At 62.5% G+C, this 12744-nt stretch overlaps 1 protein-coding gene across 7 annotated transcripts; it reads left to right on the forward strand.

The window, feature by feature from the left end:
• Positions 1 to 1013: 1013 nt before the first annotated feature.
• On the forward strand, positions 1014 to 10292 carry NCKAP1L (NCK associated protein 1 like). Of its 7 annotated transcripts, none has more exons than XM_027800940.2 (31): positions 1014 to 1202; positions 1385 to 1495; positions 1827 to 1919; positions 2030 to 2086; positions 2171 to 2313; positions 2412 to 2502; positions 2589 to 2726; positions 2821 to 2869; positions 3003 to 3159; positions 3386 to 3442; positions 3776 to 3872; positions 4111 to 4220; positions 4415 to 4547; positions 4659 to 4740; positions 5036 to 5094; positions 5255 to 5400; positions 5725 to 5857; positions 6066 to 6185; positions 6453 to 6592; positions 6759 to 6890; positions 7000 to 7218; positions 7338 to 7468; positions 7553 to 7650; positions 7906 to 7999; positions 8123 to 8205; positions 8317 to 8397; positions 8594 to 8687; positions 8851 to 8967; positions 9219 to 9328; positions 9411 to 9513; positions 10008 to 10292. In XM_027800940.2, the coding sequence occupies exons 1-30, from the start codon at positions 1101 to 1103 to the stop codon at positions 9486 to 9488; spliced, it is 3255 nt and encodes a 1084-aa protein (XP_027656741.1). In that variant the 5' UTR covers positions 1014 to 1100; the 3' UTR covers positions 9489 to 9513; positions 10008 to 10292. The 7 variants fall into 7 exon arrangements, with proteins under 7 accessions (XP_027656741.1, XP_005436172.1, XP_027656739.1 ...); XM_005436115.4 differs by having other exon boundaries at positions 9424 to 9513; XM_027800938.2 differs by having other exon boundaries at positions 1385 to 1480; positions 9424 to 9513.
• The last annotated feature ends 2452 nt before the right edge of the window (positions 10293 to 12744 follow it).

A 12744-nucleotide genomic window follows, 5' to 3' on the forward strand; every position in this document is an offset into this window, starting at 1 on the left:
TGCTATAGGGGCCCGGCAGTGCTACAGGGGCCCTGAGCAGTGCTATAGGGGCCCGGCAGTGCTATAGGGGCCCTGAGCAGTGCTATAGGGGCCCTGAGCAGTGCTATAGGGGCCCGGCAGTGCTATAGGGGCCCTAAGCAGTGCTATAGGGGCCCTGAGCAGTGCTATAGGGGCCCGGCAGTGCTATAGGGGCCTGGCGGAGCTATATGGGTCCGGCAGTGCTATAGGGACCCTGAGCAATGCTATAGGAGCCCTGAGCAGTGCTATAGGGGCCCTGAGCAGTGCTATAGGGGTCCGGCGGTGCTATAGGGGCCCTGAACAGTGCTATAGGGACCCTGAGCAGTGCTATAGGAGCCCGGCGGTGCTATAGGGGCCCTGAGCAGTGCTATAGGAGCCCGGCAGTGCTATAGGGGCCTGGCAGAGCTATATGGGTCCGGTGGTGCTACAGGGGCCATGAGCAGTGCTACAGGGGCCTGGCGGTGCTATAGGGGCCCAGGCAATGTTATATGGGCCATGGGTAGCATTATGTGAGCCTGGGTAGTGCTATAGGGGCTCTGAGGAGTGTTATATCGGCCTGGGTGGTCTTATATGGACCCTGCCTGCTGTAATAGAGCCTTGCATGGTATTGTATGGGCTTGGCTGTTGTTACACGGTCGTGGTTGGTGTTGTAGAGCCCTGGGTGCTGTTCTAGGGTTGTGTACGTGGCTGTGGCCGGTGTCATGTAGTTGGTGGCTGGTGCTATATGGTCCTGGTTGGCATAGCACGGCTGGGGGCTGGGACTGGTGCTATATGGCTGTAGCCAGCGCTGACCGACTGTCAGTGGTGTCACCTGCCACAGCCAGTGTCATATGGCTGTGGATGGTGTCTCCGGTCTGCGGCCAGCGTGGCACAGCCATGGCTGCACCTACATGGCGGTGGTGTCACACAGCCATGGCGTCAGGCACTGGTGGTGTCATGGGGTGGTGTCGGTGTCACGTGGAGGTGGCCCCTTCCTGGGGCCCAGCCCAGGAAGCCCAGGAAGGGGAAGTTGGGTGTTGGGCCTGGGAGGCCGATCGGGGGGCGGTGGGGGACATCGAGTGGCCCCCCAGCACATTGCTGCCATGTCGCTGCCCTCCATCTACCAGAACAAGTTTGCTGAGAAGCTGACGATCCTCAATGACCGGGGACAGGGTGTCCTTGTCCGCATCTACAACATCAAGAAGGTGGTTGCAGGGTGGGGCCTGGGTGCCTGGGTCCCCTGGAGGGGCGGGTTGGGGCACACAATGCCGGGGTGTCCCCCTGCGGCACTGGGGGGGTGGTGGGGTTGATGGGTCTTATGTGGGGGGTGTGTCTGAGCCCAGGAGGGGTTTTTTTGGGTGGTCTGACACGGGGGTGGTCCCCACAGACCTGCTCCGACCCCAAGACACGGCCGCCTTTCTTCAGTGACAAGGCCATGGAGTCCTCCATCAAGTTCATCAGCAAGAAGTTTCCTCACCTGGATGTGCGGAGCAGCACAGTGAGGGACCAGGATGTCCCCTCTGTCCCTAACCCCCTGTCCCTTTCCCCTGCCCCCCAGACCTACGTGGGTATCCCTGCTGCCCCACACCCCATGTCACTCCATCCCTACTGTCCTTACCATCCCCACCCTGTGTCGTCCCACCATCCAGTGTCCACCCTGTCCCCCATGTGTCAGCCCAGTCTGTGTCACCCCACCTTGTGTCACCACCACCTGGCTTCCCCTCGGTCCCCCTTTCAGGGTAATCCTGCCATCCCTGCCCCATGACGCCCCACTCCAGGTGTCCCCCCTGTGTCACTTCACCCTGGGTGTCCCCCCTGTCCCTTTGCAGCAACACCTAGGGCCAGTGCACAAGGACAAGGGGGACATTACCCGGGCGTTGGGACCCTTTTACCACTCCTTCCTGGATGTCCTGGAGTTCAGGGTGAGATGGGGTGTGTGGTGGGGGGCAGAGGGGGGTTTTGAGTGGCAGCGCCAGAATTTCAGGCCTGGGGGGCACAGCAGTGACACAGCCCCTTGTCCCCTCCTTGTCAGGACCACGTCTATGAGCTACTGAACACAATCGATGCCAACCAGTGCTTCTTTGATATCGTGAGTGGGGCACTGGGGGTCCTGGGTGGGTACTTTGGGTGTGCCACAGCTGTGCCCCTGTGCTCATGGCTGTTCCCTCCCCAGCATGTCAACTATGATTTCACCAAGAGCTACCTGGACCTGGTTGTCACCTATGTGTCCCTTGTCCTGCTGCTGGCCCGCACTGAGGACCGCCGGCTGCTCATCGGCCTGTACCACTGTGCCCACGAGATGAGCCATGGCTCAAGGTGGGTTGGATGTCCTCACCAGGGCTGTCCTCACAGACCATTCCCACTGAGACTGTCCCTGAGGACTATTCCTGACCCCTGGGCCGCCATCCTCACAGTGACCCCAGCTTCACCCGCCTGGGACAGATGGTGCTGGAGTACGACCACCCCCTCAAGAAGCTGATGGAGGAATTTGGGCCACACACTAAGGTGGGATGGGGCTCCCCCCAGCCAGCAGGGCCACTTCTTCCCCAGTCCATCCCACAACCCCCCTGTGATGTCCCCCTGTTCCTCAGGCTGTCACCAGTGCCCTCCTGTCCCTCCATTTCCTCTTTGCCCGGAGGAACCAGGGTGCTGAGCAGTGGCGCAGCGACCAGCTCCTCAGTCTGCTCAGCACCACCGGCACCATGCTTAGCCCTGCCAGCTCTGACACCGTGAGTGCCACCATGTGAGGGGAACCAAGGGCAGGTCCTGGGGGAGGCTGTGGGAGGCCTGAGGATGGTAACATGGTCATGCCTGTGTCCCCAGATGGCCTGTGAGTACCTGTCCCTGGAGGTGATGGAGCGCTGGATCCTCAGTGAGTCCCTGCAGTGTACGCAGGTCCCCAGCCCCATGTGGGCAGCCTGGCTCCTGGTTTCGGGCTGTCACCCTGCCCACTGTGGGGCCAGCAGTGCAGGCAGCCCCTGCCCACCTGATACCTGTGCCCGCAGTGGGGTTCCTGGTGTGCCCAGGGGCGCTGAGCTCGTCCCCACAGTGCCTGGAGCTGTGGCGGCTGGCCCTGCAGGGCTCACTTTACATCACCCTCCTCCGTGATGAAGCTCTCCAGATCCACAAGGTCACCGAGGAGTTGCTCAGCAGCCTCAAAGGGTAATGACCATGCCAGCACTGGGGCCGTGCACGGTGCCAGGGGGGTGTTACAATGGGTGCCAGGGGCTAGAGGGGCTCTGTCAGTAGCTCTGCTGGGTGCCAGGAGAGTTTGTAGGATGCCAGGGAGTTGTGTTGGGGGCTGGGGGCTGTGCCAGGGTCTCTGTGGGATGCCTGGGGCTCTCCTAGGTGCAGTGCTTGGTGCTTCCTGGCTGTGACTCTCTTGCAGGTATGGGAAGCGGGTGGCTGATCTCAAGGAGTGCAAGGAACATGCTGTGGTTCACAGGTTGGAGACTCAATGCGGGGACAGTGGGTCTGGGGGTGCTGGGGAGGGTCCCAGGGGTTCTGGGGAGTTGGGAGATCCCAGGATGCCCCAAAGGATTGCAGGATCCTGGAGGTCACATGAATCCCAGAGAGTGCGGGGTGTCTCAGGAGCTCCTGGGGGTGTCAGCACCTTGGGTGGCAGGGCTGGAGTACCTCATTGGGTCCATACTAGCTCTGTGACATAGCCCCTACCTTTGCCACATGGTGCCTGTGATGTCCCCACTGGGTGAGAGGGGTGGCTGGGGGGTCAGTTGGGTGGCCATGGCCCTGACCCCCATCCTGACGCCTCCTGCAGTGGCTCCCTGCACCGGGGCCGGCGGGTGTACCTGCGTGGGGCCGTGCGGGAGCTAGAGGCACTGCTGGAGGACCAGCCTGGGCTGCTGGGACCCAAGGTGAGCATGGGGGCCGGGGTGCCAGGGCGTGGGTGCTGGGGGTGCAGGAGGCTGGATGCTGGGCTCTGCATGCTCCTGGGGGTGTGCAGTGGGTGTGGGTGGGGTCTGCATGGGGGTACAGCTGGTGCCAGCCTGGTGCCATGCAGTGACAGTGCCCAGAGCCATTGGTGCCAATCCTGTGGTAGTGCCTGGTGGCAGCACCCTGTGCCTGCTGCCCTCTAACCTCCGCTCTGCCCAGGCCCTCTTTGTCTTCATGGCACTCTCCTTCTGCCGGGACGAGGTGAGCTGGCTGGTGCGGCACGCTGAGCATGTCACCAAGACCAAGACACCTGAGGACTTCGCTGACAGGTTGGTGTAGTGTGTGGGCACTAGCACTGCACAAGGGGATCCATGCCCATGGGGGGCACCTCCAGAAATTGGCAGGCTGGCCTCATGGTGGGGATTGCTCTGGGGCAACTCTGGGATGCCATGGACAGAGCCGGCATGGGGGGGATTTGGGGGTGCAGCCAGCCCTGACTCTGACTGGTGGCTATGGGTGGCAGCCACGTCGCAGAGCTGCTTTTTCTCATGGAGCAGCTGCGGAGCCTGGTGCGGCGGCGGGTTGGGGTGCTGCAGCGCTACCACGTCCAGTACCTAGCCCGCTTCGATGCCTTGGTGCTCAGCGAAGTCATCCAGGTACCGCAGGGCACTGGCAGGGGCTGATCTGTGTCCCCTGTTTAGACTGTCCCTGTCCCCTGGGCCCTATCCTGGCTGTCCCTTATCCTGACCCCATCCCTGGCCCCACAGAACCTTTCCGTGTGCCCCGAGGAGGAGTCCATCATTCTGTCGTCCTTCGTCAGCTCTCTCTCGGCTCTCTCTGTCAAGGAAGGTACAGACTATGTCCCCCCTGGCATGTCTGTGGCACTGCCTGGGGACTGATGTCCCCCCTGCCTGGGGAGCCTTGCAGCCATCCTGGACCATACTGGGCACCCAGGCATGGCCCTGTGGGGCAATGGAGATGGCAGCTCCTGGGGGTCCTGTGGGGTGAGCACTGCCACCCCAGACTAGCTCCCTGACAACTGGCACCCCCAGACTGGCACCCCCAGGACGAGTAGTTCCAGATTATCAGCCCCAGACTGATATTCCCCACAACCATGTCTCCCCATGTTTCTATTTCACTGCAGTTGATGACAAGGAGCAGTTTGATTTCACACCGCTCCGCCTGGACTGGTTCCGCCTGCAGGTGCTGACCCTGTCCCTGTCCTTGTCTCTGTCCCCATCCCAGTCTCCATCCTTGTTCCCATCCCTATGCCAGTCTCCTTCCCTCTTACTGTCCCCATCCCTGTTCTTGTCCTTGTCCTCTTCCCTGCCCTGCCGTACCCCTGAGCCCACTGTCCCCCTAGGCCTACACCAGCGTGGCGAAGGCCTCGCTGCCACTGGGCTCCAACCCTGATGTGGGTCGCATCATGAACCTCATTGTTTTCCACACCAAACTGCTTGACTCCCTGGAGGAGCTACTGGCTGAGTCCTCTGACCTCTCCGACCTGTGGTGAGCACAGCCAACTGCTCTGCCTCAGTTTCCCCACAGTCACAGGGGGTCACCCTGGCTGGGGGTCTTCAAGCCATGTCCTGCACCCCACCACACGTGGAAAGGTGCCTGTGTGTGCTGGGTCATGGGTGTGGGAAGGGACAGAGATGGCCATGGGGGATGTGTAACCCATGGGAGAGGCTGGGCGAGATTAAGTGATGTACACATGGATATGGGGACAGGGACAATGCACACATGGCACAGGATCAGTGTGTCCTGAAAGACAAATCCCCTCTCCTGCCCACTCTGCCCCATTCTTCTGCCCCTATGCCCTCACTCCTGCAGTTTCTACCCTCGCCCTGTGGAGAAGATGTTTGTGGCGACGATGGAGGAGTCCTCGATGCTGCGCTACAGCATTGCCTTCCCTCTGCTCTGCAGCCACTTCTCCCACTGTGTCCATCCCATGTGCCCAGAGGAGGTGGGTCCTGCTGCCTGGGGGGGCATGGGTGACCCAGGGGCACTGTGGCTGGCTGCTGCCCTGCCACCTGTGGAGGGGCTGGGGCAGGCACATGTGGGTGGGGGACAATGACAGTGCCATGGCCTTGGGACAGCTGGTGGCATGCCACAGATGTGGTCGTGGCCTGCATGCCATGTGCTGTGACAGTGCCATGGCTTTCCCCCCTCAGTATCCCCACCTGAAGGCCATAGCACTGGGGCTGTGCAACAAGTTCCTGGAGGAGATGGCCTGGCAGGCCAGCACCTGCATCATGGATGTCTGTGCTGAGCAGCACAAGCTCAGTGAGCAGGTGAGGTGTCTCCAGGGCCTCTGAGGTCTCTGTGGCCTTTGGGGTCTCTGTGGCCTCTAGGGTCTCTGTGGCCTCTTTGTTCTCTTGGACCTCTGTGACCTCCTTGGCCTCCATGTTCTCCAAAGCCTTGAGACAGCAGAGGCCACGGTGGGGAAGACCTGCCAGGGTCAATTCAACCTTGGGGATGGTCTCTTCTGGTCCTGGAGGCCCCATTTGGGCTGTCGTCAGTGCCATGGCCGGTGGTAACCCACTGCTTGTGTTTGGCAGCTGCTGCCCAAGCACTGTGCCTCTACCGTCAGCAAAGCCCGCAACAAGAAGACTCTGAAGCAGTCAGCCAAGAAGGGGGAGCCTGAGCGGGACAAGCCAGGGGCTGAAAGCCAGAGGAAGGACCGGACCCTGACCACCAAGTGAGAGCCACCTGGGGCTAGCAGTGGTGGGCAGGGGGCTGGTGGGGAGCAGTGGTCACCAGATGTTGGGTGTGGGCAATGGTGTGATGTGGGGGCACAGTGTGATCATGGGGTTGTCCCCATGGGGCTCTGGTGTGGCTGACGGTGCCCATCACACCCACACCAGCATGGACAAGCTGCACCTGATACTGGCCGAGCTGTCCCTGAGCCTCAACCACGTGCCCAACTTCACCATCTTTGAGCACATGGTGACGCCAGCCGAGTACCTCAGCAGCCACCTGGAGACACGCTTCACCAAGTAGGGATCATGCTAGGGATGTGGGACACAGCAAGGGTGGGCTGTGGGTGCTGCTGGGTACGGGACACTTGGCAGCGGCTCTCCAGACAGCCCCTTTCTGTCCCTGCAGGGCCATCGTGGCCATGGCAGGCTACAGCCAGGCCACGCAGGAGGTGGTGCGGCCCTCGGAGGTGCTGGCGGGGCTGAGCGCCTACATGACCTTCATCCAGTCACTGGGGCAGTTTGTGGGCTTGGACACAGGGCGCATCATCCGCAGTGTCCTCCTGCAGCAGACACAGCCCCGTGATGCAGCCGGTGAGCAGACGCTCACCACCATCTACACCAACTGGTAGGTGCCACACTGGGACCAGCACCCTCCCTCTCTTGTGGGAGGTGGCCCTGCAGTGCCATGGGTGGCAGTGCCGTGGGTGGTGGTGCCAGGTGGTGGCAGCAGGTCGGTGTCTGCAGGTACCTGGAGGCCCTGCTGCGGCAGGCCAGCACAGGGGCAATCGTTCTGGCCCCCGCCCTGCAGGCTTTCACCACAGTGCCGCGGGAGGGCGAGCCCCCCTTCAGTGCTGCCGAATTCTCTGATGTCTCAGGTGAGGGATGCAGGGATGCTGTGGGGGAGGATCATCACCCCCTGACCCTGCTGATATCCCCTTCTTTGTGTATCTCCCCACAAGAGATGCGGGCGCTGGCTGAGCTCATTGGGCCGTACGGCATGAAGTTCCTGAGTGACAACCTCATGTGGCACGTGGGCTCCCAGGTCACTGAGCTGAAGGTAGAGCTGGGCACTGGGACCAGGGCTGGGGGATCAAGACCGGGACCAGGGTCAGGCTTCTGGGACCAGGTTCTGGAGCACAGTGTGACAGGGCAGGCAGGGCCACCCTGGGGACCGTCCCAGCACCCTGCCTGTCCCTCGGGCTTGCCATCCAGTGTGGAGGTGGGGGCAGAGGGGCCAGGGTGCCCCTCTCCTTCCCCAGCTGGCTGTGGGCTTGCTGTGTCACCAGCGCCACAAGCCCCATGTCCCCTGCAGAAGCTGGTCAATGAGAACATGGACACACTGGTGCAGCTGCGCTCCAGCTCCTGCAAGCCTGAGCAGATGGCGGCTCTGCTGCCTCGACTGACCTGTGAGTCACAGGGGGACACCGGGGACACGGGGGGAAGCCTGGGTCTGGCATACGTGGGTGTACATGCACACATACGTGCACACACACACACACATGTCCCCGCTGACCCTTCTCCTCCCACAGCAGCCGAAAATGTTCTGAAGCGCATGACCATCATCGGGGAGATCCTGAGCTTCCGTGCCATGGCCCAGCAGGGCCTGCGGGAGGTGGGTGCCCCCCACCTTATGGGTCCTCCATCCTTTGGGACCCCCACCCACTAGCCTCACAGCCTGGAGGGGTTAGCAGGAGCCCCATGAGCATCCACCTTCTCTCTGCAGGTCTTCTCCCACCACTGCCCCTTCCTGATGGGCCCCATTGAGTGTCTGACGGATGTTGTTACCCCTGAGACTGACATCCAGGTGGGCCCTGAGGGGGGCGGGGATGGGGTGGCACCCCTAGTGCTTGAGACAGCTGTCCTGCCATGTTGTGTGGCACCGCTTGGTGCTATGGGACACTGTGTGGCATCACATAGCACTCTGTGGCACTGCACAGTTCCCTGTGCCTGGCTGCACCCTGTGTCCCCAGCCCTGAGCCTGTGTGTCCCTGTCCACCCAGGTCACCCTGAGCATCTTTGAGCTGGCCTCGGCCACGGGGATCCCCTGCGAGGTCGACCCCGCACTGGTGAACGTCCTGGCTTCCAGCAAGACAGGTACTGTGGGGGTCTGCTGGGGTCACAGAAAGCTGTCCCTGAGAGCCAGCACCCTGCCACAGACCCCCAGCCCTGCTCACCTTCCCCCACCCTGTGTCACCTCCCTGGGTCCCCCAGGGCCCCCTCTTGGACCTCTGTCTAGTGCCACTTCCCTCCCTGGCAGATGGCTCATCCCCGGAGGAGGACTACAAAGTGGCCTGCCTGCTCCTGGTCTTCCTGGCCGTGTCCCTGCCCCTGCTTGCTTCTGACCCGGCATCCATCTACAACACTGACATGGATGGTGAGGCTTGGCCACAACCCCAGCAGCTTTGTCCCCATGTCCCCAGTCGTGACTATGTCCCCATGACCCTGAGCCCATTGGTGTCACACCTTGTGTGTGCTGGCACCCCCCGAGGCCATCGGTCCCCACAGCTGAGGGTTGGTGGGACAGCAGGACCCCAGGCCTGGCAAGGCTGGTGCCCCATAACTGCAGCCAAGGGAGGTGGGCACAGCGGAGACCTTGTGCTGTCCCCAACCTTCCTGTGTCCCCAGGCTACAACAACAACATCCACTGCCTGGCCAAGGCCATCATCCATGTGTCAGCCGCCCTCTTCACTGTCCACAACAAGAACATTGAGACTCACCTCAAGGAGTTCCTGCTGGTGAGAGTGACCAGGGGCCAGGGCTGTGCCGGGCTGGGGGTGGCACCCTCTCAGGGTGGACACTGTCCCCTGTGCTGATCAGGATCTGTCCCCAGCTGGCCTCTGTCAGCCTCCTGCATTTGGGCCAGGAGATGGACAAGGTGCGTGCCAGGAACCGTGACTCCATCTCCCTGCTCATGCAGCTGGTGAGTGATGGCAGGGCCCTGGGGTGCCCCTGGGTGGACCCTTGGGTGCTGCTTAGGTGGGCCCTCGTGTACCCCTGGGTTGGCTGTGGGGTGCTTCTGAGTGTGCACATCCCAGTTCTGTGTCTCTGCTGGGCTTCAGCTCTCCTGTCCAGGCTGCTCCAGCCCTCACACTGCAGCCAGCTCTGGGGGTTCAGCCCTTACCCAGCTCCAGTTGGGCCTGTGGGGGCTGGGTCCAGCTCTGACACCCCCAGGGAGAGGCTGGGATGACAGGGTGGGGGCCATGCACCCACCACCCAGGATTGATATTCAGGGAACGCTTGTTCTCGCTGCAAAGCAATTTAAATGCAAATATTTCAGTCTGGAGCTGGGGTACAGGAGCCATTGGGGAGGGAGCACCCAGCTCTGCCAGGGAGGGGCTGGGGACTGACTCCCCTCTCAGGCAACAGGGGGAAACTGAGGCAGGGGCGGTCACTGATGGTGTGTGCATCTCTCAGATCGTGGCAGAGTCGTCCTTCTTGACGGTGGACATGTTGGAGGCTTGCTTCCCCTATGTCCTGCTCCGCAACGCCTACCGCGAGGTGTGCCGCGAGAACATGCTCAGCAGGGTCCACTTGCACTGAGCCCAGTGCCCATGTTGCCCCCTGCCCTCACACCTCTCAAACTGCCCTGCCGGGACCCCTGGGCCTCCCTCAGCTGCTGGATGCCACCACTTGTGTCCCTATCTGTTCCCATCCTGTCCCCCAGCCCTAGCCACCTTCACTAAACCACTTTTTCCCCCAGTGTCTGCGTCCAACTTGTGGCTGGGGGGGGGGCAGGGAATATTTTGGGCTGGCTTTGCTCCAGCACCCCAGAGTGGGTGCCTGGCCCCGTGTCTCCAGCAGAAATAACCTCCGTGGGTCCCCCATGGGCATTGGGGGTGCCGGAGGCCTTGGGGTGCTGGGACGTGAAGGGACTGAAGCTGCTGGCAGGATTTACCAGCTTTAATTAAAGCTGCTTCTTCTCATGGCATTGATCCTGGCCAGGCACATGGCTCAGTTTCCCTTTGCCTGCCTGGCCGGGGACATTCCAAATCACATTTCCCGCACACCCCTACACCCCCCCACCCCCCGGCACTCTCAGGGTGTTTATTTTTCTCCCATGCAGCATCTTAGGGGAAAATTAATGGGGCGAGGGAAGGAGATGGCGGGGCGGCCGTTGCCATTCCGCTCACGGCCAGCTGCTCCAGGATGAGTCACCAGCCATGCTGGTGTGGGGTGGGGGGGACGGTGGCTGCCACGGCCATGAGCCCCCCTCGGCAAAGCCCCCCTCGGCAGAGCCCCCCCTCAGCAGAGCCGCCTTGGCAGGGCCTGGTGGTGCCACAGTTGGGGGAGGCTGAGCATGCAGTCCTGGCAGCCACACCGAACTGCAGCCACAATGGCATGGCCAAGCCTGAAGTGTGTGGGTCTGGCACTAATTGCTTCATTATTTTATTCCGGGGGGGGTGGTGGTGAAAAAACTGCTCTGAAGCAGGCTGGACTCCCCCGCTGCCCCCCACCGGCTGTGCTCCCAGGGGGGCTGAACTCCCTCGAATTAACGCCCAGAACCTGCTGATTATTCCAGATTGCTGCAAAAGTCTATTTTCGCGCTCATCAATCATGATATTAAGCGGTAACAAGATGCTGAGGCTCCCTGCTGGCAGTGCGGCTTTGTCTCGCGCACATCCCAGCCCACAGCCTCTCCCGCACCCACTGCCCCCTGGCCCCCTGCCTTGGGCTGCTCCGTACCATGGGGTCCCCCCCTTGGTTCAACTCGCTGCCCCCAGCCGGGTTCTGAGCCCCCCAAAAGTTTGAGGACCCAAAGATGTTCCCAGTGGGGTATGGGAACTCCTTAGCTGTGTGCGGGGGCTTATAGCCCACACTGTTGACCCCAGTATTCGGGCAGAAGTCCCATGGGTGCCCCCTACACCCTGCATCAAAGCAAAGGACCCCTGTGGGAGGGAGCACAGACCCCCTTTTGGAGGCTAAGTGGATGCATCCCCAGGCAGCACCCATGGGTGCTAGGTGGTAAAGGGTGGGAGGTGACGTGGCCTAGCAGGCAGGGACCTGGCTGAGCTGTTGGGGGCAGCTGGGCCAAGGTGGGGGCTCAGGGATGGTGCCCAGAGTGGGGGGCCCCACCTGGCTCCCCGGTGCCGGTGCTGCGGTAGTGGGTGCTGCACACACCTACGGCGTTACATAAGGGCTTATTAATATTTCCTGGGGGCTGCGGCTTAGCGCGTGCCACGGGAGGCAGCACGGGTGCTGCTGTGCCCCCCCGGCTGTCTGGGACCCACTCGGGGCTCTGGCACCCCGCTCCCTGTGTGTGCCTGGAGCCCCTGGGGCCCTCAGCACCGGCCTTTGCACCCCGAGGTTTCCTGGTGGGATGCAGGGGGCCGCAGGGTGGGGAACAAGCTGTGTGTGGGGTAGGGGTGCAGGGGGCCGCGGGGCAGGGATGGGATGTCTGTGAGCCCACGGGACAGGGTCCCCTCGAGCTCAGGCTGCTCCTAACCCCCCCTGCACCACCAGCCCAGGGGCATGAGGGGCCCAGCAGCCCCCCCAGGTTTGGGAAGGTCCTACAATAATCTGGGCAGGAGGGGACAGTGTGCGTGTGTCACCGGCCTCGTGGGGAGCAGGGCTGGCGGTGGGGCTGGGGGAGGTGGGGGTCGTGGTGCCCCTCGCCCTGGGCAGGCTCCGACCCACTGCTTGGAGCAGACCCCCCGTGTGGCGTGTGAGAGGTTATGGCCCCTCTGTGGGGCCTGCCAAACCCCGTGACATTCCCATAACCCCATGGCAGTCCTGGGGCACCTGCCCCCCATAACCCCAAAGGACCTGGGGAACCTGACTCCCCCATAGCCCCATAGGGGTCCTGGGGTACCCCCCATAGGGGTCTTGGGGTACGAAGTCTATAGCCCCATTGAGTCCTGGGGTACCACCCCCACAAAGGTCCTAGGCTGGAACTCCTATAGCCCCAGAGGGGTCCTGGGGCACCCCTGCATAGGGGTCCTGGGGTACAACCCCTATAGACCCATAGGGGTCTTGGGGTACCCCCCCCCACGGGTTCTGGGGTGCCATGCCTTCAGCCCCATAGGGGTCCTGGGGGCCCTTCCTCTTCCACAGCCCTTACGGGGGCCATGACACCGCCCTCCCTGGGGGGGTCCCGGGGCCAGGGCTGAGCGGGGCGGCAGGGCTGGGCGGCCCCGGTTCCCGGCCCCCGCCC

This window comes from Falco cherrug, chromosome 19, assembly GCF_023634085.1.
Source record: "Falco cherrug isolate bFalChe1 chromosome 19, bFalChe1.pri, whole genome shotgun sequence".
Classification (NCBI taxonomy): domain Eukaryota; kingdom Metazoa; phylum Chordata; class Aves; order Falconiformes; family Falconidae; genus Falco; species Falco cherrug.

Excerpts from the sequence above, each read along its gene's own strand:
- NCKAP1L (XM_005436115.4), top strand. The coding sequence starts at position 1,101 with ATGTCGCTGCCCTCCATCTACCAGAACAAGTTTGCTGAGAAGCTGACG. Across the intron at positions 6,891-6,999 it reads CTGGAGACACGCTTCACCAA|GGCCATCGTGGCCATGGCAG; the intron begins GTAGGGATCATG and ends CTGTCCCTGCAG. Across the intron at positions 9,514-10,007 it reads TCTCCCTGCTCATGCAGCTG|ATCGTGGCAGAGTCGTCCTT; the intron begins GTGAGTGATGGC and ends TGCATCTCTCAG.